The 26,117-nt window shown below is 40.5% G+C and overlaps 1 protein-coding gene across 1 annotated transcript; it reads right to left on the reverse strand.

The window, feature by feature from the left end:
* On the reverse strand, positions 1–25,092 carry LOC133138582 (zinc finger protein 292-like). Its single transcript, XM_061257466.1, has 8 exons — positions 24,931–25,092; positions 12,539–12,693; positions 12,215–12,293; positions 10,465–10,600; positions 9,635–9,837; positions 8,791–8,927; positions 8,520–8,661; positions 1–8,191 (listed from the first exon to the last, which is right to left on the reverse strand). Exons 1-8 carry the CDS (start codon positions 25,090–25,092, stop codon positions 842–844), a joined length of 8,364 nt encoding a protein of 2,787 aa, XP_061113450.1. The 3' UTR covers positions 1–841.
* Between the last annotated feature and the right edge of the window lie 1,025 nt (positions 25,093–26,117).

Here is a 26,117-nt window from a genome sequence, read left to right on the forward strand (position 1 = left end):
TGTAATAAAACAATGTTTAATTGGCCTGACTTGGACCACTGGTGTGGTCAATTCAAATAATGAATACACAAAATGTAATACCTTACAATTTTCATTTTTAAATTATGGAGACTAACTCGAGACTATACACAAAGCACACTATGGAAAAAGTGGAATATATACTTACATTTTACATTTATGTGTTATAAAGTTGTCCCACAGGGATATATAAAAATTCACAACCTATCAATCCAACTAGTTAAATGCAAAGTCAGTTCAAAAATCCAAATGAGATTTTTAATCATATGTATGGAGGACAAAACCGCTAAATCCTAATGAGTCCTTGAACTTGTCACCATGCGTAAAGCATACCAATATACTCACTAGGTTGTCCACATTATCCAAGGTGCTTTTAAGAGGGGAGAGAACTATTCTTGGGAATAAGCAGTGCTTTGACAAACGGTTTTATTTGTGTATTGACTGAAAAACTCGGACCCTTTTTTTTTTTTTTTTTTAAATTGAAATTAGCAAAGGCAACATATTTCATGAGAAGCTTAAAAATGCAAACATTCAAGCACAAGTTCATAACATATGACGTAATTATCATACAAACGCATTCAAATTTAGTATTCAAGAGCTAAATCATTTTCACAAACTTTAAAATCAGCCACATTATTCTAAGTAAAGACATGTGGCGCTTTCAAGTATGCCAGACAAGGAATCACCAATACAGTTACCGCATTTTTTTTCTTTGGAGGAGAAAAAAATGCATTATTCTAAAAACAAATTTTAGATAATTTGCAGCATAATATCTAGTCCTGAGTATGAGTCATTGACAGTGAAATCATTCAACCTTTGCTGCTCAACTATACAACCACTTTTTCAGTATCACCATAGGTCTCATCTCTTGTAGCTGCTTCATCACAAGATCAGCACCACTGGAAAATGTTCCATCAACCACAATTTTCACATTCTTCACATACTTCAGCTTGAGGGGGTTTCTAAAATCAACCAAGCTTTGATTGCCTTTTGCACGCCTGTGCAAATTAGGCCTCTCGCAAATTATGTTAACTGTTCTTTGTTGAAGTGTGCGACGCCGCTTCGATGGCATCTCATTGGAGAGTCCTTCACTGGCTATCCTTTTTGCTGGATGTGTAGGCTCTGCAGATTTCTCTAAAAACTGAAGGAAGGACACCTCAAAACCCATCGGCTTGAAGGAACTGAAAGACATGGTCTTCTCTGGTTGCCCCTTTTGTCCTTTTACTACACCAAGGCGGTCTGCACGGTTGCCCACCCGGTTGACTTTATTAGTTCCATTTCTCAAGCTCCCCCTCCTGCTTCCTGAAGCAACTATTTTCCTCTCCATACTGTCCACCTTTCGGGGCCGTCCCCTCTTGCGCTTGATTACAACAGATTCTGTCGATTTGGTTTCAGTACTTTCATTTGACAGCGGCTTGACCTCATGCAGCTCAGGGCTCTCCACTTTTCTGCAGGTGCGTTTGGAACTCTCAGTCTCTCTTTCCTCAGCTCCTGCCTCATCCACATCATCGTTCTCTGAGATTTCTGTGGTGTCATCCTCAGACTCCTCTGTGTCCCTTAGTCTTGAGCGCGAGTACTTCTTGCAAAATATGAAACCACTTCTCTGTTCCTCTATGTATCGTTCAGTAAGACCATGAGAAGCATAGTGTCTGAGAACATTCCGTTCAGAGCTCATAACACAATCGCAGCCCTTCAGCATGCAAGGATATTGCAAGGCAAATTTCTTGGTGCACAGCCCAGAGGCTTCCTCTCGGGACTTCAGGGAGGGCTTTCCGAAACTGGTCCAGTGGCATCTTGGTCTTGGATTTCGCTTCCTGTTACTCCCCTTTTGCCCGTGTTTTTGGTTCTCTCTGTTCTCTTTCCCACCGTTTGTTTTCACTCCAGCCACCTTAGACTTCTTTGAGGCTTGCTGCTCCCTTTCACGCCTTTTCTGTTTTCGCATTAGGAGCTTGTAGAAATTCTGGTGTTTATTCATGATGTGCCGCACAACATTTGAACGTGTTGAATACACACGGTCACACCCACTATACTCACACCGGAAAATTTCTTCTATGCCATCAGCCTTGGACATCGTTGCCACCTTGTGATTTTCTTCAACATGCTCAATGTATCTCTGGAAATCAGAGAAAGATGATGTACATTCTTGCTGATCACATTGGAACCTACGGAAGTTAATGCTAGACATCAGAGCACTTGCTTTGTTGACAGAAAACTCATGAAGTTGGAGGTAATGTTGCAACAGGCCAGTTATTTGTGGAAAAATCCTTGAGCAGTCTTTAACCTGGCAGCGGAACTCGCTAATCCTTGCCTCTTCATCCTCCCCCTCACAACTGTCATCCTCACTGTGATCATTATCCTCTGTGTGCATGTCAAATTTCGGCAGAGCAGACTGATGCACAGCCTTGTAATGAAGGATCAGATTTTGCTGGATGGTGAAAGCAGCCATACATCCCTCGTGAACACAGCGGTATGGTCTGTAGGGGCTGAAAGCATCTTCCATTTCATGGTTTTCATCCTTTTTCTCTTTAGTCTTTTGTGGACATTCAATTTTGGATTTTACAAATTTGGGTTGATTTGGTTTAGGAACAATATTTTCAAGAGAGGAACTTGAAGAACTTGAGACTGCTGCAGCTAATCTTACAGAGACTCGGGCAGGTGGCTTTTCTAAGCACTGGCCAGCTGCAGATGCATGTTGGACATTAGGAGACTGGCTTGCATTAGTTACCTGTTGAGTGGAGGTCAGCTCTTTATAAGAACCAGAAACATATTCCTGTGTTATTGCTTTTTGTTTATGACCTGTATTTTGTACAGAAGCTAAATCTAATGGTTCATGCCTTTTGTCCATAATAATTTTAGATGTTGCATAGTTTAGAGAGACATTCTGGGAACAGGATGGATTCATTTGACATACGCCAGTTTGGTTATTGCTCGACTCCCTCTCAGGAATGTCTTTTACTGCCATTTTCTTTGACCGAAAGTACACTTTCTGCTTAACAAACTCCTCCCGTGACAGTTTGTGGACACTCTCACAATGTATTCTGAGATTTGTGGTTCTGGTGAACGTCTTTTCGCATAAATGACAACAATAGGGAGCAAACTTTGCTGGGCCTTTCTTCAGTTCCTTAATCATATCATTAGTGTAGCCATGTACCCTGGAAAGGTGTTTGAACAGTGCTTCCTTTGTCATGGCTCCATACTTGCAACCCTCTTTTTCACACAAGAATGGTTTTGAGACATTTTCCGAAATATATGGTCTGTTTGTTCCATTTACATCTATAAGTTTCAAAGAATCAATATTATTTGGGGATTCTTCATTGCAATGAGAACCATTCAGAGGTGAACAACCATCTGCAGTAGACGGATCTTCAAAGGTTTTCTTATCTAGATCCAATCTCTGTAATGCTTCCATAATTTCCATTACTTTTTCATCACCAGTAGACAAAGCAGGGGATTCATCTTTGTTATCTGTCATACATTTCCCCAATACCAAATTTCCACAACCCATGGAAGAACCTTCTGCCTGTTTTGCAGACTGCATAGGCAATGTTCCTTCACTCTGGGAAGGGGCTACAGTGGTTGTCCCCCCACTGCTAGACTGGGCATTGCACTCAGTGATCTTCTGAATTACCACAGAATTTCCAGCGCTTTGGCATCTTTCTGCAACTTGAGGGACTCCAGAAATTTCCGAAGCAGTGTTTGCATCAGTAACTGGTTCTTCACACGTATCGCCCCTTCTGAGAATGTCCCCAGCTAAAATCTGATCACGTAATTCTTTTTTAACCTGATCACACTTTGGGTTTTGATTAAAATCCAGGGGGCTTTTGAGCTTCAGTAAAAGTTGCTGAACATCAGGGGTGGATAACTGCGGTGATGGATTTCTTGTCAGATTTTGAGCAAGATTGGTAATAGTGGCCAGCAGAGTATCATTTGATAGCCCGAACCTCTGGGATGTCCCATCATTCTCTGAAAGCTCCCTCATTTTTCTCAACGCTTCAGCTTTTAGGATTTCATTTAGGTAATCTGTGGGATGATCATTATGTAAACTGGCATTTTGGACTTGTACAGCAGGGAGAGATTGAGACAAAATACTGCTGTCCAGCTGCAGTTCAGACTTGAAACCCTCCTTACAGCATTCTTTTTCCGTGTTAAAATTAAGATTTCCTGTGTGCTGTATGACTGTGCTCTCTGCTAAAAGGCCATCAGATGTGTACGACTCACAAGGTTTGTGGAATGTCCCTTGAGCAAACTGAGAGGACTCAAAACTAGAATGGCTAGAAATGGGGAGTTCATCAAAAAACCTTTGCAGGGATTCACCGTCTTTCCCATCCTCACCAACTGAAGGATTAGATTGTGTTAAAGTGACATTGGGAGAGAACACTTGTTCCATAGCACCACTGAATAACTGCCCTGGCTGGTCTTTACAGTGCATGTTTGGATTCATGTTTGAGGCTGCTGCTTGGTTATAGATATCTGTAGTCTGTGGAGACTTGTAATCAAGTAACGGTGGAGGAACTTGGCCAATCAAGCCAGTCTGATTAGTATCTTTACAAAGGGATCGCTTTGATAAATGACCTCCAAGTGATTTGGGGCTCTGGAATTCTCTAAAGCATCTGGAACATATATACTTCCCATCCTTAAGAATAGCTGGCCACTTTGATCTTTTGCTGTGTCTGGCTCTTTTCATTTGTGTGGTTGCTTCTTGACTTGAAATGTTACTCTTATCCAAGGATTCAACATCAACTCTCGAAAGTAAGTCTCCTTCAATGGATGGGAGACTCATTTCTGAATTAGCTATTCTTTCTGAAGTGATCAACCCTGAAGATGAACTGCTCTGCAACTGCAAAGGCAATACAGGACTTGCTAAATTGCCTGTTGGATCTTGTAAACCTGAGGGCACCACAAGTTGGCTTTTTTGTTTAATAGTCGATACCAGCATAGACCTGGCTACTGCACGCTCATTAGGTAGTGTGGTGTGATTGAATGAAGAAACATTTGCTAATCCTTCATCCATTTTCAGGGGAGGTGCATCAGGATGTACACTGGTAGAGAAATGAGACGGACAGGACCTTTCACCTAACAGGAGAGCTGATAGTTGTGAACCCTGGTCCATGGGTGACTGGAAGATAGGAATAGAACCTTTACTGTCATTGGTCTGGAAAGCAGGCCCATTGTTATTCAATAAAGGCAATTTATCTACTGAATTAACCAGATCTGCGTCTGCCTGGATCTCACTCTGCAAAGTTCCACTGCAAATCGGAGTCATCACAAATGAGTTTGTACCATGAGCAGCTGAAGTCTTACCTACACCTGATATTCCATTATAAATCGGGTTCACTGTACCTAATTCATGAACACAGACCGTCTGTGAAGGATAGCCAGCCTGTGATTTGGTCATTTCAGAAGGGAAAACTTGACTAGCAGGAGACTGAAGTTCTTGTGGCAAGCACTCTGAAGGATGGGTCGTCTGAGTGGAAATTTCAGAATGGTTACCAATAATTAAAGGCAGAAGTGGGCAATTTGCAATGTCAGTCTGCATTGGTCCGGTCCGGTTAAGTACAGCCTCATTATGAGATTGTCCAGGCTGAGATGGTAACACAGCATTGAAGAAATTTTCTGAGAACTTGCCAGGAGAAACAGGTGGATTTTTTCTACAACAGGTTGCATACGGCATCTGTTGGTTCATAGTGCTCTGAGTATCTGCTGCAGGAGATACTTTGTTCATCTTGATAGGCCGCATCCTTGTAGGGCCTTTTGAGACTTTACTGTTCTCCTTTGCCAATTTCCATTGTATATAGAACTCAGGATGCACCGTTTTCATATGCTTATTGACACTTTTTGCACAGCTGTAATTCCGAGAACATGTCTCAAATTGGCAATAGTGCCTCTCCTTTGCTGCCTTAGGTGCAGTAGGACCACAACTGGATTGATGGGTAATATTACCTAGAGTTTTACTGCTGACAACCAGGCCTATAGCAGGCTGAGCAGAAATCACTGTAGCCGCAACAGATTTCGTAGCAACAGAATTAAAATTAGACATACAGGGAGGGATCTGCTGCACAACTAGCGGCTTGTCAAAAGTGCAGGATTGGTTTGCTGGCCCTGAGCCTGTGTAGCTATAACAGTCTTCACTTACATGTTGGGAAGATTCAAGAGGATCACCTTTACAGGAGACACTATAGGAGGTTACAGGACGATTCCACTCTAACGGAGGGTCCTGCAAGTTTTTTTCAGATTGACTATGATTGCAGGACCAATCTAGTGATTGAGTAGGTAAAAAGTCTGGATTACTTGTATCTGAAGTAGGGAATGAAACCAGATTCTGAGCATGAGATTGCGGAACATCTGAGGCTGAAGGGGCCTGCAAATTCTGTGCAACACAGCGATTCAGAGTGCCACTTTGACCCTGTGAGCCCATTTGAGATGGTAACAGATTCTCCAACTTTGGTTGCTCTGAGTAAGAGGCATACATGTTCCCTGAAGACTGAACCAAAGCATTTGGTATTTGTTGATGTTCAGCAGGTGGCTCAACCTTTAAAGAAAGATTTTGCTCAACCCCCTGCATGGAACAACTAGCTGTGTTCAGCATACTCTCAACAGAGTGCTTTATTTTGATTGGACTAGCTTGCAGAGTCACCATCTCATTGGTAGAACTTGACACTGACTGCACTGCACTTTCCAAGTGGTGATCCTCATCATTTGATAGCAATGTATTCATAGAAGGGCAGTTTGGCTCCTGGTCAATAAGGATTTCAGTGGGTGGCTCAGTCTTCACATCCATTGACACCGGAGTTTGCGCCTCAGTAAGGAGATGTTTCGTGACATGGTCTTCTTGGTGCAAATCCAGCTGAGACTTTGCATGAAATATCTTACCACAGCCTGAAACTTTACAAGTGAATGTGTTGTAATGCCGTGCTTCATGATCATACAGCATGTAGGCTTCGGTGAAAATCTTTCCACAGTCTGGAAACATGCATTTCGCTTTAAACGTAGTATGCTCCTTCCCGTGCAAAAGCAGCTCAGTGTTGGAGAGGAACCGGGCCTTGCAACTCAGCTGCACACAAATGTACGGCTTGTCACTGCAGTGCATTTGTAAGTGATCGTTAAGGTGGGCAATGCTGACAAACTGCCGACGACAATAATTACACACCACCTTTTTGCTTTGTATTTCAAGAAAACATTTAGCTTCTTCATTGTTGCCATGGGTTCTCACATGGGCTATCATGTTTCTGAAAAATTTGAAACTCTTTTGACAGTTTGTAACAGGACAAAAGTGCTCCATGCTCTGTTCTTCCTCAAAAACCCCAATCACAGACTCAGTTTTCTGGTTGGAAGAAGGGTCAGAAATGTTTTTTTTAGAAGTTGCTGAAACCCTACTTGCTTTCATGGCAGTAAGTCGCTCTTTGCAGGACTGTTTCACATGCAATGTTACATGTGGAATGAGCTGCTCCTTGGAATCAAAGTTTGTTGTGCATATTGGACAGCTGTAAACCCCATCACTATAATGCTTCTGTGCATGTTTAACAATCCTATGCCCAAGAAACTCTTTGTCACAGAGCACGCAATACTGCACATAAGCTTGCCAGTTCCTGAATCTTGCAGATATAAATCCTTTCTCTCTAAGTTTCTTGATTTCCCTCTTTTTCTGTCTTTCATCCTCAATTTCATTCAGTTGGTTGGTAGTGTCCAGAAAATAATCTGTTGGGTCTTTGAAATCATCATGACTTTTGCCTCCCTCCTCATCACCATCAAGCTCATCCAGGCTTTTGCAGTCGTTGAGCTCGTCGATGGAAGAAACTATGGATGACTGGTCTCCCATGAGCACCAAGCAGTGGTGTTTCAAAGCCTTCCAGTCCCAGTATTCTGGGTCAAAAGGCCACTGGGTCTTAAAGACCAAAAGAAGCTCACAGCGCAATGAATATGGTACCGGGGAGTTGTTCTCATCCAGCTTCTGATCAGGCTCATTGTATACCACTTCTACAGCATAGTAGGAGTCCACTGTCGGCTCCAGAAGAAACTCCGTAAGCTGGCATGCCCGTTTCACTTCCAGGTCAGTAGGCAGCAAACAAGAGATGGTTTTGCATATAGTGGCCTTAACATTTCCTTCATTGCTGGATGCCATCCGCAGGGCTTGAATGCACATTTCAATGCACACAGGTAGACCCTCATCTTGCAGCTGTGAAGCAAATGCAAATCAGTGAAACAATTATGAATATCAGCTTCAGGAGGCTTAGTTCATAGAATTCCAGAGTTTCTGGATGCTGTGCCCCGAGCTGCTGTCCAACAGAATCAAAAACTTGCATATCCCCAAGTAAATGGCCATTTGTGATTATCATAAACTTACAAGTAATTGTTAATCACACACACAATCATACACAATTTTGGAATGAAACTATTGGAAATGCTAATTAAAATAATGTACCAAAGAAGTTAAGTGAACTTGCAACCACTCCTGTACAAAAGCTGGCTGGGATATGAACAGAAAGATTACCCAAAATTCTCACCTCAGCCTGAACAACTTTGATAAGGAAAAGAATGTGGTAGACAGACTTAGACAGTCGTGACAACTGACGACACCGGTCCAGGAACACCTGTGCAGATGGTTCCACCCGCTTCAGCAGTTTACTCCAGAACAGTGTCAGTTCCCTGTACAGAGGAGCAGTTATCACTGATGCTGTCAAAAATACATTTCTATAAATTGACAAATATACAATGATTTTGTGTAATGCTACTATCATGAGAGATATGAGTGTGATAGCGGAAATATTGACTCACCAAGCACAGTAAACATCACTCTGGAGAATCTGGCGGGTGAGAAAGGTGGAGCACAAACAAAGGGCTCCTCTGTCATCTCCATCTGATTCAAGGTTACAGACCATCTCCAGTATGTCTTTACAGTCCACCTCAGAAATCTGCCACAGAGAATACAGAACCAACAATAATTACACATACTACAGTTGATGAATAAAGACTCAATGTATGATTTACAATAGCAACATGTAGTGTAGAGGCAAAGAAATAGGCTTGCAAATCAAGAGGTTGCAGGACCAAATTCTAGGCTGGGGACTGCCACAATACTTATGAGCAGTGTTGGGTACCAAAACCACTCGTTCCCATATGATTGGTAGCTACCGTACCAAATCGCAATGCCGATTTTGGCACCTCATTCTGGTGCCACTTTAAAATACAATGCCTGAGCTGCCAATTGAAATATCCACCACCCCTCTGGTGGTCCGAAAAGGAAGGTACAGGCAACAGAAGCATTAATTCAAGTAAGATTAAAGATTAGACTGGGTCAAAATGCCAAAGGCAAAATGGTACAAGTAAAAAATATAATCTAAACAATTAGTAAAACAATGACATTTTTTATTTTCTTTGCATTGCAATAAAAATACTTTTTGTTGTCACTTGCGATTTATTTAAAAGACACTGTTTAGGCACTGGTATCATGTTAAAGGGATCCGCAAAACCTAAACAATATTCATCCCTACTTGTAAGGTACTTCAACTGCTACTTAGCTATTGCTTCAGTAGATGCATAATATGCACAAATGTAGGCTGCATAAGCTAAAAAACAAGTAAATAATATTACTTTCATAATAATTGTACAGATTACTAACCTTTTGCATTAGCTGTTCTTGTGGTTCAGCAGCACACAGACAGACCAGGTATGTCTGCATGAAGTTGGCCCTTCCTTCAAACTCAGGGTACTCTGCACATTGCTTAGCCAGCAAAGCAGCTTTTTCAAAATGGTTGCTGTTTTTTAGCTGCTTCATACGGAGCTCCAGAAGAACAGGCCCTTCCAGTGCAAGAAATTCATGAACTAAACAGTGAAAAAAGGGATGAGAATATGTTGTAAAAGATTATTAATTTTCTCAAAGCTCATTACATTACATTACATTATTGGCATTTGGCAGAAGCTCAGTTTCAATTTGCACATAGCTCACTGAAATGCAATACACCAACACATTAAAACATAGTGATAATTGCTAGGCAATGTTACACGCCACATGTTTGTGTCCACGGCAACGGTTCTCCTTTTAATGAAATCTTTAGTTGAGATTTGTATTCCTTTGCAAACAGAGAATGCCCAGTTGACCATCTAGGTTGGTCCCATCACTGCAACTACCTCTATCAATACAGATTTCTACCAGTCAGCCAGCATGCGCAGTCATACTGTCGGAGGTATACACTTAATGTGTAGGCAGATGGCATGTTCCTGAAAGACCAGGTCAGTCTGCTGCCACATAAACTCTCCGACCACAACTCACCTTGCCAAGAGAACACTACAGTTATTTAGGCAGCAACCTATGGAGCAATCAGCCAGTCAGGATTTGAATCACACGTCACACTTTGTTCCATTCACTGACTGCCAGACAAAAATACCGAAAGGTGGCAAAAAAAAATAATAGAAAAGGCTGCTTAATTGAGGTGCCCATGCCAAACAAACCTTTCTCTGTTTGGAGCATATCATTTGACAGAATATGACACAGCGTGCTGTTGGTCCACACACCCCTCTCCTTCAACAGCGCACACAGCATGCGCAGCTGAGAGTTCCCATTCTGCTGCAAGAGACTGTGGGATGTCTGCAAAAGGAACACAATTTGGATTTAATTTTTCCCTGAAATCATTTACACCAGCCTGAAAAAGAAAATACTATTCCTGCTCAATAAATCCTCACTGGAGACATTTGTGATATAGAGCTGTCATGTACACCGTTTGACATACAGGAGTATGCAACATTTTTATTTATCTATAGGGCAGTGCACAAGTTCACAAATCCTGAATTCCTTCAATACATACATCAAGTAAAAAATTATCCATGTAAAACATAGTTGCATGAATTGTCACATTATGTCAATACCACATTTTGAACGGCAAACTGAACGGCATTTTGCATAACAAGACTTGAAATAATGGCAGAATTAACTTGGCAGAAGTTAGAGAGTTAGAGAGTCCAAGAAGAGAGAGCATATCATAACACAATGACCATGGCAGACCCAGAAAGACAATACGCCATAATGAATGGAACTATTGGAAATTATAATAGCCATAGCAAATATTTTTGGACCAAATGCTTCTCAAAGCTAATGGATTTCCTTGAATCAGCCACCATCATGGGAGGTGATTCCAACACTGCTATTAAACCGGACCTTGACCAGTCAAGTACTGCAAAACAAACTGGCACTCCTCAGATACTTTGAAACATTACGTGATTGACCTAGGCCTTGGTAATATCTGCCGATTAAAAAAATCTCAGTAGTAGAGAATACATATATTATGTGTATTATATATACGCTTGTCACAGATAATTTTCTAGAATTGATTACTTATAGATTAATAACCATATCCAAAACAGCTGATACTGAAAATCATCCAATAGTGGTATCACACTACGCACCAATTAGTTTTAACCTAATGTATGTAACAAAACCCAAACCTCCCACTAGGTGGTGGTTCAACTCATCATTCTGAAATACACAGAAATACACAGAATTGAACATTTTTCATCAGAGACTGGTCCTTTATTGAACTGACTATGACTCTCCAAATTTACTTTGGGGAAACACAAAGGCATTAATATTAAAGAAATCAAGCTTGAACAAAAATTAGAAGACCAACTCTCCCAGTCACTCAAACAAATCCAATGAGATCCAGCACACAAAACATAAACCACCCTGTCTGCCACCAACAATCATTCCACTGTCAAAGTCACTTGGACCACATTTTCTCCCCATTCTGATGGTTGATGTGAACATTAACTGAAGCTCCTGACCCGTGTCCTTCTGATTGTATGCATTGCACTGCTGCCACACAATTGGTTGATTAGATTATTACACATACTTATTCATGGAATTAAGTAAAAATGTTCCTAATAAAGTGCATGGTGAGTGTATAACCACAATATAAAATACAGATACTGATGCAAATAACATTAATTTTATTATCCGCCTAATAGCATAAATGGCTACATGTAATGCCATTTATTATGTTAATAAAATATAATGTACTTATATTCTTATACATTGTTTTGATAACGTCAATATTGAAGCTCTACAGATGCACGTTTATGTTTTTTTTTTGGTTTTTTTAATTAAATGTAATTCGTTCGTTTTAAAACTAATTACATATACCGTATGACATTGGTTAAACCCAACACCGCGACAATCCTACTTGGAACAGCAGTGATGCATGCTTACCTGCACCGAGGACTGGAACCTTTCCCACAGACCACTCGGGATCAGCTCAGTCTGTGCTAGCAAAAGCTCCGCACAGCTCCTGTGCCAAATCACAAGTGTATATCTCATTGGGGGCACCCTGACTCAAAAAGTCAGACATTCACAACACAACACTGAGCACATGCACGTCCACTTAGTGCAGCAGGATATTCAGGTACAAATAAAAAGCAAACCAAACACACTCCAGTTTCACAGTGGACAGCACTCCGTACTGTAAAACCTGCTGGACTATGACACACACGACCAAGAGTATGATGTCTTTGGAGAGGCAGTACAGGTACTCACAGGGTCAGTCGTTCAAGTATGAGGGACACGTTTTCACACTCTGAGGAAAGATAGGGGGTGGCTTCCGCATAGCTCAATATGGCCTCTGTGTTCACCTCCAGCAAAGGCCACGGATCGACATCTACTTTCCACTGGGCTGCAAACTCCACCAGAACCTGAGAACAAAAGCGTGCACACAAACACACCTGTTAGTACAAGAGTAATTCACTACCAAGTCACACAGAAGTGTATTACAACTTATTTTACGGAGTCGTCACATTAAGATTGAAATGTCTTGTTTGACCAAGTGCATAAAACACTGCAGCACAGCACCATGTGATGTCATTTCAGTTGACAAAATGGTACTTGCACAGTACCATGTGTTGCACAGATTGACATGCAAGATAGGTATAACCTATTTAAAGGTTCCAAACCTTTTAGCCCACGACTCTGTGCCTGTACATTTTTTACTGCCATTAACAGCTTAACATGTAAAGCAGCATTTTTTTCAAATGAAAATAATAAACTTAAGTAAACAGTAAAGCAGTATGTGCAGGAAGGATATCTTTTCATCTATTTTATTTATTTATTTTTTTAAATCTTGAACTGTATCAACCAATCCCACAATCCGGCAGAGTGTGGCAACCCAGTTTTGGGACCACTCTTCTATGCCTACGTAGCACTGTGCTGTTTTTCAAATGCATCGCACACAGTTGACCATAATATTTTATTGAATAAGTTATCAGCTATAGGATTGGACAAACTTTATTTTAATTGGTTTTATGCACACCTCTTGGGAAGAACTCAAACTATTGTTGCAGGGCATTAAATGCCACTTCTTGGTCTGTTCACACTTTACATAAGTAACATTGCTTTCCCAACACCACATTGTAATGTACATGTTTGTGCAGATTACCCAAACTTGTATGCCACTGGCTCCACAAGCCATTACTAATTTAGTCTGCCTTTGATGCTTTTAGGTGAGCTCAAGCTTGTTTAAAATTCATATAAAAAACAATGCATTACATTTTCTATAAAGCTATTGGGGAATATTTCTGATGTCTGGATGCAAACCCTTCACATTTAAACTGTTGAATCTCTGAAATTAAGGAATTAGACTGGAGTTTACAGTCTTCTAAAAGTCATGGAACATAAGTTAAAAGCTAAAATTGGATTCTTGTACAGAAATAAAGCACATTTCTCCTTTGACAATAGAAAAACCATTGCACAAAATGAGGGCATTTTAATCAAGTTTATATATGATCCAAGGTGTTTAATATCTTTGTTTTCAGCACAAACTAATAATATGGCAACAGTAAGTAGGTCAGAATCATATGTTGGTTGTAAATTGCTCTAGAATCACACAAAATGTAAATAGTAGTTTTGAACACATACAGGAATTCTGTAAAAATACATACTAATCAATTGTAACAACATTTTTGGATCACTGAATCCAATACAAAAACTGGCCTGACCCCTCCCTACCTCTTAGACAAAGCCTTTCCACAAAGCACTACTCAGTGAGCCATTTAGAAGACAGAAACAAATAGGCTACATTTCTTTATTCAGTAATTTATTTAAATCACCACACACACTACATACAATAAAGATGTCATTCACAAACAACTTTAAGTTTTGCACACCATTTTTCAAAACAGTTCCTGTTTAGCTGCAAGCACAGGGGGACATCACACTCATTGCACTTACACAGTGTTCCGTTTTTTCCCCAATGTCCATCCTGTACAGCAAGCACGTCGGTCAAAACATTCCTTTTTTAGTATGCAGCGGCAAAATGGACAACAACGATAATTCCTCCAGAGAAATTCTAACTAAAAAATTGACATTCTATCAACATTTCTCAGAGTTTTTAGAATTTTGGTTTGCTGGACCCTTGCTGTGAAAAGGACACTGACATTACCTTTTTGTGCAGTAGGCCTATATGGATTTCAAAAATGCCGAGAAGTCAAGACCCCCATGCTTGTTTTGCCACCCACGTTACAAAATAAGGAACAGTTGTCGCAAAAGCGAATGGCATCTTAAAATAGGTTATACTGATAGAACCGTGAGTCTTAGCACTTGTATTGTTTTTTTAGCGCTTATGTGAAATGGTATATCCTGTTACCATAGTGATTGAAAATTGCACCATTAAAAACAGAATGAATGCAAAAAACCTGCACCTTAAGGGGGAGACTTAAGGGGTTAACCAGCAGTTATTACATGAACTGGCAGTTATTACAATAGAGGACAATGTTATTACATTAACTGATGTGACACCCCCAACCCCAAGTTTCACAGATGAGGGGGCGTTTTGGTTCTTGGGCAGTTCCTTTTAACTTTTACACTTTGCTCTTGCCATCACTCTGATAAAAGTGAATCTTGGTATTCAATCAGTTATCAAAATACAGTAAAACGGGTTTGAAATGCAATAACAGGCGAGTAGGCCGGGTTGAGGACAGAGGAGAATGATTGGAAAGACAGGGCCACTGTCTCCACAAGCTTTGCACACCTGGATTTGGACAGTTTATCAGATCCTTTCAAGCTTTGTCAGATTAGATGGGGAAAGTCTGAACTGTCATCTACAGGTCTCTCTGCAGATGTTCTATAGGGTTTAAGTCTGGGCTTTGGCTGGGCCACTTAAGGACAGTCAGAGACCTGTCCTGAAACCACTCCAGCATCATTTTGGCTGAATGTTTTAGTGTCTTTGTCATGCTGAAAGGTGAACCGTCACCCCAGTCTGAGGTCACGTGTGCTCTGGAGCAGGTTCTCTTCAAAGACCTCTGTGTATTTGGCTGCATTCATCCTTTTCTCAATTATGACCAGTCTTCCCTGTCCTGCCGCTGAGAAGCACCCCTATAGCATGGTGCTGCTGCCACCACCATACTTCACTCTAGGCATTGACTTAGCCAGGCAGGACCTGGCGTTCGTCAGACATGGTGCTTAGAGTTCCTAAAGAAGTAAAAGTTTAGTCTCATATAAATTAGATTTCAGTTTTTGATTTCAAATAAATTTCCTAATTTTTAAAACTATTTTTTCACTTTGTCATTATGGGTAATTGTTCTAATTTGTAGAACAACTTCAGAGCATATGAATGCATTCCAATTAGTAGCTCTGCTCTAAATTATTTTTCCTTTTCACATGAATTTTCAGCAATTGCACCATAGCACTGCAGAGCCCTGCTCTATAGCCCAATATATGCAACCAGTATGCATATGAAATCATCACCCTACAAACATATTAAGAGAACGCATAAAATATATCACAAAGCAAATAGCTCAAATGTCTCTGACTATGGTGTGATGCCACTGATAGTAGGAAAGCAAATCCTCCTAAACATGGTCAGGTTGACCTGGGTCAAAGGGGTACCTGCACATGGATTAACTGGCCCCACTGGCCTTCAGTGCCAGTAATGCAATCACAAACACAATATTTGTGCATGCAAAAAGTGGCAGTGTGAAATCTACTAATAGAGACTGTTAAAGCTAATGCGTGACAGTCTTGCTAAGCTGTGTGTGTTTGTGCACGTGCGCAAGTATACACATGAATGCAAGTCATTTAAAGAAGTACATCTGCACCCCCAAGCTATGCACAAAAAAGATCCCCAAAGGGATAAGCCTAGCTAAAATGTAGGTTTACAAATTCAATGGCCTAAGATGACCCATTTTAAACAAAACATACAAATTGTATCAGTTTCCTCCACGTCCACCCCTTAGTGCTTCACCAAACAATTTGTGTGGCGTACTTAGAATGTCCTCTCGACTCTGCAATATCCCTCAGCATCTACTTTTATGCAACAGAGCACATGCATAAAAACTCACTTGCGTTTAAATACCAGGAGCCATCGTCCATTGCTTTGGCAAGGGTTTCGGTAATGTCTCAGAATATTTTTGCAGTCACTACATTGTACCCATACAAACTATCACTGCAATACATGCTACTGGTCACTGGCAGACGTTACAAGGTCAACACAGCATTTACTTTTAATTTACTTTCAATCACTTCCAGTGACATGGGTAGGGCTGCACGCTATAGCTATCTTGGTACATCAAATAGTTTTTTAGTACACCAAGAACCATCTCTGGCAGGTGGCGGTAGGTTTCGTTCCTTCTTTTCATCTTTAATCATACTTGATACGGTAACATTTACAAAACTTCAGTGAAATGATTCCAGGGAGAAAAAAAAACATCACTTCAATGTTGGTTAACTTAAAATTGGATGCGTGCTACCGCATCAGGTATAATTAAGAAATCTAACACCGCATGCCGGAGGAAATTGTGACAGCGCTTCTTTTATTTTTATTTTTAATCGCCCTAGACATGGGCTTTCCTAAATTAAACAATGTGGTTGCTCTGCACGTTGATGTAAAGAGTTTCAATTGAAACTAATTCTGAACTGTTGATCTACATCATAATCTATCATAAATTAACACATCAATCAGCAGTTGGCTTCCCCTTTCTCAACCACAGATGACGGGCTATGAGAATACGGAACAGACCCGAAGGTGTCTAGTCCTTTTTTTTCTTCTTTTTTTTTTCTTTTCTTTTTTCACATGTTTTTTTGGTTGTCAACTGATTCTTATCCAGGAAGAAGTGGACTAAAATTGAGCATTCAACCGCAATAAAAGATTTATAAAACAACCTATGCCTTCCAACCAGTACAAAGGTGAAAACTAATATAGTAGTTGACTTCTTGGCTCTATCTATTTTTAGAACTCACGTGATGGGCTGTAGAAGCAAGCAACAATAGGCTGGACCACAGTCAAAAAGTCAGTGTAAGCTCATTAATTAGATGTGTTACTGCACAACAGGGGCATCATTTCAGGAAAATACTTGGGCAAAAAATGACGTGATGAATTTATGGTTGCACAAAAGACAACATGCCTATAGCAGTGTATCAGCAGTACTATTTCCACATTTTCTGGTAAAATTGAATATTCTGAAGGCATGACACTGACAAGGGGTGATAGCATGAAAATGGCTACAGGTCCCCAAGCAGTTACTCATGTTTTTTTAAAATGTGTTTACATATTGTTCACCTCTGACACCCAATACATAGTTGTATTGAACAATAATTGATTCAGTGATTTTTTTTTTTTTTTAACACCAAAGTGCTAAAATGTCATTCAGCAATGCGCTTTCAACCTAAAATCAGAATAGAAACACATATATTTTGGAAATAAATCATAAAATTATACCAAAGGGTATAAGTTCTGATAAATATGTTAAAGTATTGACAAGATACCCCTTTAGAATCAGCATTAAAATCTCTAAAATACTTCAAATATTCCTCAATGTCCTTCAGCAACATAATCATAAGAAGCCATTTTGAACTTGAATCACATAATGCTAGTCATGTGACATGCTATATGATAACTCAGAGAGGAACACGGAACGTGGAGGCAAGTTCAAAATTGTACTCATTACATTGGCATTTGGCAGACGCTCTTATCCAGAGCGACATACAGTTGATTAGACTAAGCAGGAGACAATCCTCCCCTGGAGGATTGCAATGCAATGCAGGGTTAAGAGCCTTGCTCAAGGGCCCAACGGCTGTGCGGATCTTATTGTGGCTACACTGGTATTAGAACCACTGACCTTGCGGGTCCCAGTCATTTACCTTAACCACTACTCTACAGGCCGCCCATACTCCTCAGTTTTAGATCATTTTTCCTCTGTGGTACAACTTTGCATGTCATTCAGTAACATGACAAGAATGTGCACGTAAAATTATATATTTTTAAAACGCTTAGTTCCATGTGAACAAAAATTAAATTTAACAGTGATGGTGAAGGTCATGGATGTAAATAATTCACCAAGAAACTGCCCGTTGGGAATGAAAATTAATGAAATTTGTCATTCAGCAAAATATTTTCACCAAAATGTCATCGATGTTCCTGAACGACTCCATGGATTTAGCTTACTTTTCTCTGATGTCAACTGATTATTTTTAGCATATTATGCAATTTGTACCACTATGCTGAATAATTATTATTTATATATTTTTTTACATTTTAACAGATGCCTTCGACAAACAAGGAGAGGTGTGCATGCTACTGTGCCAAGATTAAGGCAGATACTGTTGCTAGGCAAGGGTGGCTAGCAAGGAGCAGGGCCAGGTATACCATGTATAAGTTGCAGTCATCAGTATAGGGCCTGCCAGGGGCATGGCAAGAAATTTTGGGGCCTTAATTACAGCTACGACTACAATGGAGGATTTAATAAATACAGTTTAAAAAAGCTTTAACCGGTCGGCTGTTTTGGTCAAGTGTCCATTTTGGTTAATCGATTAACCATGCCCATCCATAATAGACATCAACTTAATAAACTTACGAGACCACATAAAACATTTTCAGCAGTGAAATTAGTCCTAACTGGACGTTTCAGAGGACAGGCTTGGAGCATCACGTGATGCTGACTGAAGACACGGACAACTGACAACTGACAACTGACAACCAGAAATTGATCTTATAACGAGCAAAATATGCCATGCCAAAACTGCCCCAAAAACAAATACAGTGCATTGCTAGGCTAGATTAGATTTGTTGAGACCAACTACAAGAAAAGGCAAGTTAGACGTTTTTGACAGGGGTGACATTTTTCACAGACACCCAAGTCTATTCCTCAAGTTTCTGGTCATCATTCAAAAGCCAAGTGTAGAAAATATGATGAAGCATCTTGCACTCAGGTTCACTGCTAATGTAGTGGGAGGAGAAACCTGTTGAAATACTCTGGCAACTGACAGTATAAAACCTAAAAAATGAAGCACAGACATTATATCCCAATCACACCAATAAGCTACTTGAGTTTTTTTTCAGAGAAAAATCAAGAATAAAAGTGAATATCGTGGGCAGGAAACAGGCTCTATAAAGTTTTAATCACCGAATGCCAAGAAGTCGTACTGTTGCAGCTGATTGAATAATCCCTGTTGCATTGAATATGGTGTCGACTAAGCTTAATGAGACAAGCATTCCCACCGCATCAGGTATAATAAAAGCATGGCATCTCCCCAACTAAACAAATTTTGTTGAAGTCATAACCATGGTCAATTTAATCAAAACACCACCCCAAAGTGTGATTCTTCTCAGCACCGCACTGTGAGGAGGTGGGAGCAGGTCATTCAACAGTGTTGTTTCACAGAGAGGTTAAATGATTCTCTCCAGAGGTAAAGTGTTGTCCTGTGCATTTGAGGAACATTTTTCGGATGAGAAAAGTATGGACAACATTGCCAGCAAGACTTGCCTCTCATGGATATGTCTGCAAAGTTGGATGAATCAAGTCTGAAACAACCCAAAAGCAGGAGATATGGAGCAGCTGACTTGACCAAGGAAATATACAGTGCCTAACAAAGGTATGGGAACGGTGGAGTTCAAATTTGTTGTTTTCACTATATATTTAATGCATTTGGATTTGAGATCAAAAGTTGAATGAGTCAAAAGTACAGATGCTCATCTTATATTTCAGGGTATTTGTATGCATATATATTTTCTGCTTCCTTGGCCGACCTGTATGGTGCGTATTTCTGAGTCCAACAGTTGTTTCTTTCAATTTTAAGTCTCTCCAAGCTGCTGTACTCCAAGAGGAAACGCCAGAACAACAGTGTGGCAAGGGCGCAGTTTCCAGGTAGGAAGCAGGGTACTCCAAAGACCACACCTACTGGGCACACACCTGGACTATGTTTCGAATTAGACCAGGGTGTTAAAATTCTCTCTCTCGCCCTCTCGCTCTCAAAATAAAATGCGGGTGCAATCCGCAATCTCCCTGTGTCCAGCTCCTCCATCCTCTCAGGGGTGCATCATGACAGACAGTTAACATCTGTCAGCTATCCATTAACTAACTTCTGCACAGCTGAAAAAGAAAGTCAGCCATTTCAGTATGAAAATACACACATAAAAACCATATGCATAGCCAATCCTGTGCCATTATCTCATTCGTATTTTGACTGAAAATTTAAATACCTTAAAGCATACAGCAAAATTAACAAATGCCATTCTGGGTGCATTTGCGGAAACCAACAAGCTCACAGATCACAGTGATTGCACATGTCTCCTAGACCAGGCATGGGCAAATTACGGCCCGTGGGCCATATGTGGCCCGTTAGGCTTTTTAAATCCGGCCGGCCAAACTTGTCCAAATTATATTATTAAATTATATTATTATTAGACCTCACTCATTTTGCCTTTTCCCTGCAATGCCCGTGTTTCCCGAATAGATGGCGCACTCCAGGGGTGAGGTGTATTACTCTCTACTTCACTTTTTCGCTTTGCCCTTTGAGCCCTTCTGTAAAAATGAGTGGACCAAAGAAAAGAAAAGTGGACGGTGAGTGCCAAGTGTTTAATAAGGACAACTAAATATTTTTTCACTGAAGTCCGATCAACGGCTGTATGTCTGATATGCCAAAAAACTGTTGCGGCTGATAGAATACAATATCAGCCGTCACTTTGCCACGAAGTATGCCAACTACGCTAGCAAGCAGTCAACGCAAGAACGGGCGGCTACTGCTCAGAGGTTGACGGCTAATTTACAGACTCAGCAAAAACATTTTCACCGACAAACTGCGATTCAAGAGTCAAGTACCAAGGAGAGTTTTATGCTGGCATTCAAATTAGCAAAGGCTAGCAAGCCTTTCTCCGAAGGCGAGTTTTTGAAAGAATGCATGGTAGAGACAGCAGGTCTGTTGTGTCCGGAGAGCAAAGGCAAGTTTGAAAAAATCTGTTTATCACGCAGGACAGTGACTCGCCGTGTGGAACTGATTGACGAAGATATAGCCAGCGAGTTTTTAAAAAAATAAAAAAATAAGGCGGATTCCTTTAAGTTATATTCACTAGGACTGGATGAAAGTAACGACATAAAAGACACTGCTCAGCTCCTAATTGTTATCCGAGGGATTAACGACAGTTTTGAGATAAGGAGTTTTTGACCATGAAGTCCCTGAAAGGAAAAACGCGGGGACAGAACTTATATGACCGGGTGTTGGAGTAAACTTGCCAATGTCACCACGGATGGATCGCCAAATTTAACTGGAAAAAACGTTGGGCTGCTGAAAAGAATCCAAGATAAAGTGAAAGAGGAAAACCCCTGCCAGGATGTTATTTTCCTTCACTGCAGCATTCATCAGGAATCTCTGTGTAAGTCTGTATTGCAGCTTAATCATGTCGTGAATCCAGTTGTAAAACTTTATACGAGCAAGGGGACTTCAGCACCATCAATTTATTACGTTCCTGGAGGAAACCGATGCGGATCACCAGGACTTACTTTACCACTCCCGTGTCCGCTGGTTAAGTTTGGGCAAAGTGTTTCAACGAGTGTGGGAGCTCAAAGAGGAGGAGAGAGGATTAGCGCATTTTGAGTTAATGGGGAAATCCGACAAATTTCCTGATCTGAGCGACAAGAACTGGCTTTGTGCACAAATGTGAGAGCCTTCAAATCCAAGCTGACTTTATTCTCCAGACAAATTTCAAACAAATCTTTTGCTCATTTTCCCACACTAGCCATGCAGAAAGAGGCCACCCGAAATGCGAAGAAAAACAGCAAATCAGTGGACGACCTGCATGGAGAATTCTGCCGTCGGTTCTCTGATTTTGAAAAAATTGACAAGTCACTTCAGCTGGTGTCCTGTCCCCTGTCACAAGACCCTGAAACAGCACCACAGGAGCTGCAATTGGAACTGATCGATCTTCAGTCTGACTCTGTCTTAAAGGAGAAGTTCAACTCTCTTAAACTGAATGACTTTTATGCTTCACTTAACGAAGCCATGTTTCCAAACCTCCGGAGGACAGCACAGAAGATGCTGGCATTGTTTGGCTCAACCTACGTGTGTGAGCAGACGTTCAGCGTCATGATCAACAAAGCAGATCCAAGTTAACTGACCAACACCTCAGATCTATCCTGAGAATTGCCACAACAAAACTAACTCCAGACTTTGATGCACTGGCTAAAAAGGGAGACCAACAACACTGTTCCCACTGAAATTGAACGTGAGTTTCTCTACTGTGTCATGAAAAAAATGCATTTGGAAAATAATTTGTACAATAAGCCTTGCATATTCATGCTTTGCTACCTGTTAAAGGCCAAAACCTTTTATGTAATGGCTTTTACATGTCATTTATATTAGTTCACACAAACACTCCATCCATCTGCTCCTGGCCCGGCCCCTGTCAAATTTTAGAACCGATTGTGGCCCGCGAGTCAAAAAGTTTGCCCACCCCTGGCCTATACCCACAAAGTTAGCATCCACCTGTTCTTTGCAAACCAATTCTTCTCGAGATTACTTGCTAGTTTAACACCTGACCTGCTACCACCTCAACCTATAGGCCAACGGAGGACGGGCATCCTCTTATAGTCGGGTTCCTTTCGAGATTTCTCCCATCTGTACATTTTATTTATTTATTTTTTTGCCACTGTTTCAGGGTTTTTCTCCACCAAGTAGTCGTTTACCTCATATGCTATTTTCCTCCCTCTGTTTCTATGTAAAGTGTGTTTGGGACAGTCTGCTGTTAAAAGCACTATACAAATAAAATTGAATTTGATTGAATTGTGAATTATGGAGCACATATACCATAAGGGGCGGAGATTTTACTAAATTCTGTCATGGCAAGACATGAAATATGCTACAAATGTGGGTGAAGATTAGCGTCCACCACACAGTTTTGATATTCCTACATAAAATGCTTCTGTCAAAATAATTATCGGTATCAAGATTAAAAAGATTGAATAAAATACCTGATAAACTAATGTTTAATTACGTCCAACCTTTTTTGCCGATATTAAAATGAACAAAAACAACATTTCTTTGTCATAGCAGGGCTTCAATAACGCCGTGGACATTGCCAAGGACGTCGTGCATTTTGGCCTGAATGCCAGCACAACCATTCGCCTTGCAATCTATACGCCCATGAAAAAGAACGAAATAAAAAAAAGTTGACTGTGCCCACGCTCGGAAGAAATTCTGTACAGCAGCATTTCTATATTTAGTAATGCTGATGATATACTACTGTATGTCCGACGAGGATTAGGATCTTCAGCGACCACTTTTGTTATCGTTAAGCATTAGCTAGCTATAAAGAACAACCCTAAGCATGTGGCTAGCTAACTTAACGTTATTAGGTTTGGCATTCCATATAAAATACTTGCAACCTTCTCAAAAAGTGTTGCTATTGTGTATTATTACAACGTTACTAGTAGGTATGTGGAGGATAGATAGGGAATTATGAAACATAATATCTTCAATTGTAATATATATAGCTAGCTGGCAACCAATTAATGTCCTTTCCAAAATACAGAATCGAGCTATCTAGGGCCACAACAACAAACAATACCTTCTGTAAATAAAGCCATAAACACTTCCCACACAGAATCAATACATTAATGCTGATTAGCCGAGACACCGCCAACTATAAGGCACTTCCTTGAATGCGATAATTCACAATGAACTAGCTGTATTTATTCTGGCTTCATGACAAGCAAGTTAACGTTAGCTATAGACCAACAGCATCGTAGCAGGACCAAAAGAACAAAAGCATACCTCTGGCTGCAGGGTTGAAAACGACCTTCCTCGCTAGCTAGCAAGCCAGCAGTTAGCGTCCAGCAGTTCACAAAGGCACACATTAACTTATACACAACGCTACTTTGCCAGATAGCTTATTCAAGAACACTGCCTGCAGGTCAAAGTTGGCTAAAGTATACCAATCCCACAGGGCATGGGCTGTATAAATCCATTATATTTTACTAAGTTTGGAACCAACTTTGGAAATGACGTTAAAAATCTGTGCATTGACGTTACATGTGAGCGAGCTTGAGACCACTCACTAGCCACAGAGAGGTTACAGAAAAGAACCTACACAGTAAATACTAGCTTGTTTTTGGTAGCTAACGTTAGCTATATAACTGTCGAGTTATGTAGAATTAGCTTGCTCGACAGATAGCCTAATTAACGTTCACCAGCAAAGCAGTCCCCCGGGAAACAAATCAAGCGTGCTTATTCCCTTTCCTATATTACCCAACAATAATATCTCGTTATATTTTTGCAAACATAGACATACAATAAAGACAAATTGCTTAGCTAACCACAGCGAGCTAGCATTATTAGCCGTGAACTTTAAGGCTGACTAATGCTAACATTCGTTGAACTATCCGCCTGGCAAACGAGCATCCACTGCGCACATCCCCCTCCGCCTCCCTTGGCTTTGGGTCGCTACAAAATAGCTAGCCATATTTTTAAAAACACAATAATGGTGGACACTAGCTACAGAATAATCACATAAAACCACATTTTATCCATCAAGCTGAACTACGACCAAAAGAACAGCTTGCTCACCAACAGTGGCCACCACGACAGCAGGCTAACATTAGCTGGCTATGTAGCTTGCTAAAATCGCGTAAGTTAATGCTACTGTACACACGAGGAAGGTTTCGACTAACCTGGCAAAATTTCTGGCAATACTCGGTGGCAGCACGAACGGGAGACTCCGGACTGTCCTTCAGTGCAGTGGCCAGTTGCTGAAGTCGTTCTCGCAGAGACAAATGCATTTTATCGGTACCGATTTTCGTTCCCCCTTCTCGTTCTGTCTCCTCGTCCGCCATCTTCACTTCTAGTTCCGCCGCGTACGCACACTGTCATGTGATCTCATTCGCTCACGTATACGTTCTGTAGGATTCGGTCACGTTTGCATCTCGGTAGTTCAAATATATCGAGATTTTGTGATTTTTCTTTTTTTACATAACCGTATTATATCAGATTTGGTATTATGCTGAAAGCCCTGAGAAAAGCATGAGAAGCGTGCCTGTGTGAACTGGTCCACCAATGTAGATAGCGTTCAAAGATGCATTTTCGTCCCCCCTTTTTCAAACTGACAGTGACAGAATCAAAATATTTTGTGATTTTGGCCGTGGATTCTGATTACAACAGCATCATTTCAATCAAATTTGAGATGTAATTCATTCCTCATTAATTTACATCTGACAGTGTACAGATTCAATTATTTAAAAATGCACACTTTCCCCATCTTGCTCTGACAAGGCCAGATTGTATAGGGGTTTTTAAAAGACCCTTCTGAGATTTTTCAAGGAACTGAGCAGTGTGTATTAAAACAGGTTGAACAGCGTGCTTTAATCCCCTGATGCCAGTTTAATGGGCAGCATTTACATGATTTGTAACATGTTATTTAAACTGTGTAGTTTGAGATTATGAATCGGGTGTGGTAGAAATCTCAAGTAGTAATTACATATATATTCATGAACAATGATATTTCAATCTTGTCTCATATTCTTGTTGAAAAACTAGCATATTGTTTGAAGGCCATGAGCAGTCTGTTGTCTAGAGCTCAGGGATGGGCAAAGTACAAGTAAATAATGATGGCTACCAAGCTGACATTTATTAATGCAACAACTGCCATGTTATCCAGGCATAGTCTGAAACATGAGATGAGGGTGTGATTGTAACAACAAAAAAATAATGTGGATTTCAGAGTCTGATGTAACTGGGGTGTAGGGTTTAAGTCTCCTTTGTAATTTGTCAAAACCTCTTATGACACTGCATATAAATCTGTGGATGTAAATGTGACAGTTATTTGCTCTGCCGATAAAGACTGTAATCTTCTGGACAACTT

This window comes from Conger conger, chromosome 1 (assembly GCF_963514075.1).
Source record: "Conger conger chromosome 1, fConCon1.1, whole genome shotgun sequence".
In the NCBI taxonomy this organism is placed as follows: Eukaryota; Metazoa; Chordata; class Actinopteri; order Anguilliformes; family Congridae; genus Conger; species Conger conger.

Excerpts from the sequence above, each read along its gene's own strand:
- LOC133138582 (XM_061257466.1), bottom strand. The coding sequence starts at position 25,092 with ATGGCGGACGAGGAGACAGAACGAGAAGGGGGAACGAAAATCGGTACC. Across the intron at positions 12,694-24,930 it reads ATTGCCAGAAATTTTGCCAG|GTTCTGGTGGAGTTTGCAGC; the intron begins GTTAGTCGAAAC and ends TTTTGTTCTCAG. Across the intron at positions 9,838-10,464 it reads TATGCTCCAAACAGAGAAAG|TTCATGAATTTCTTGCACTG; the intron begins GTTTGTTTGGCA and ends TTCACTGTTTAG.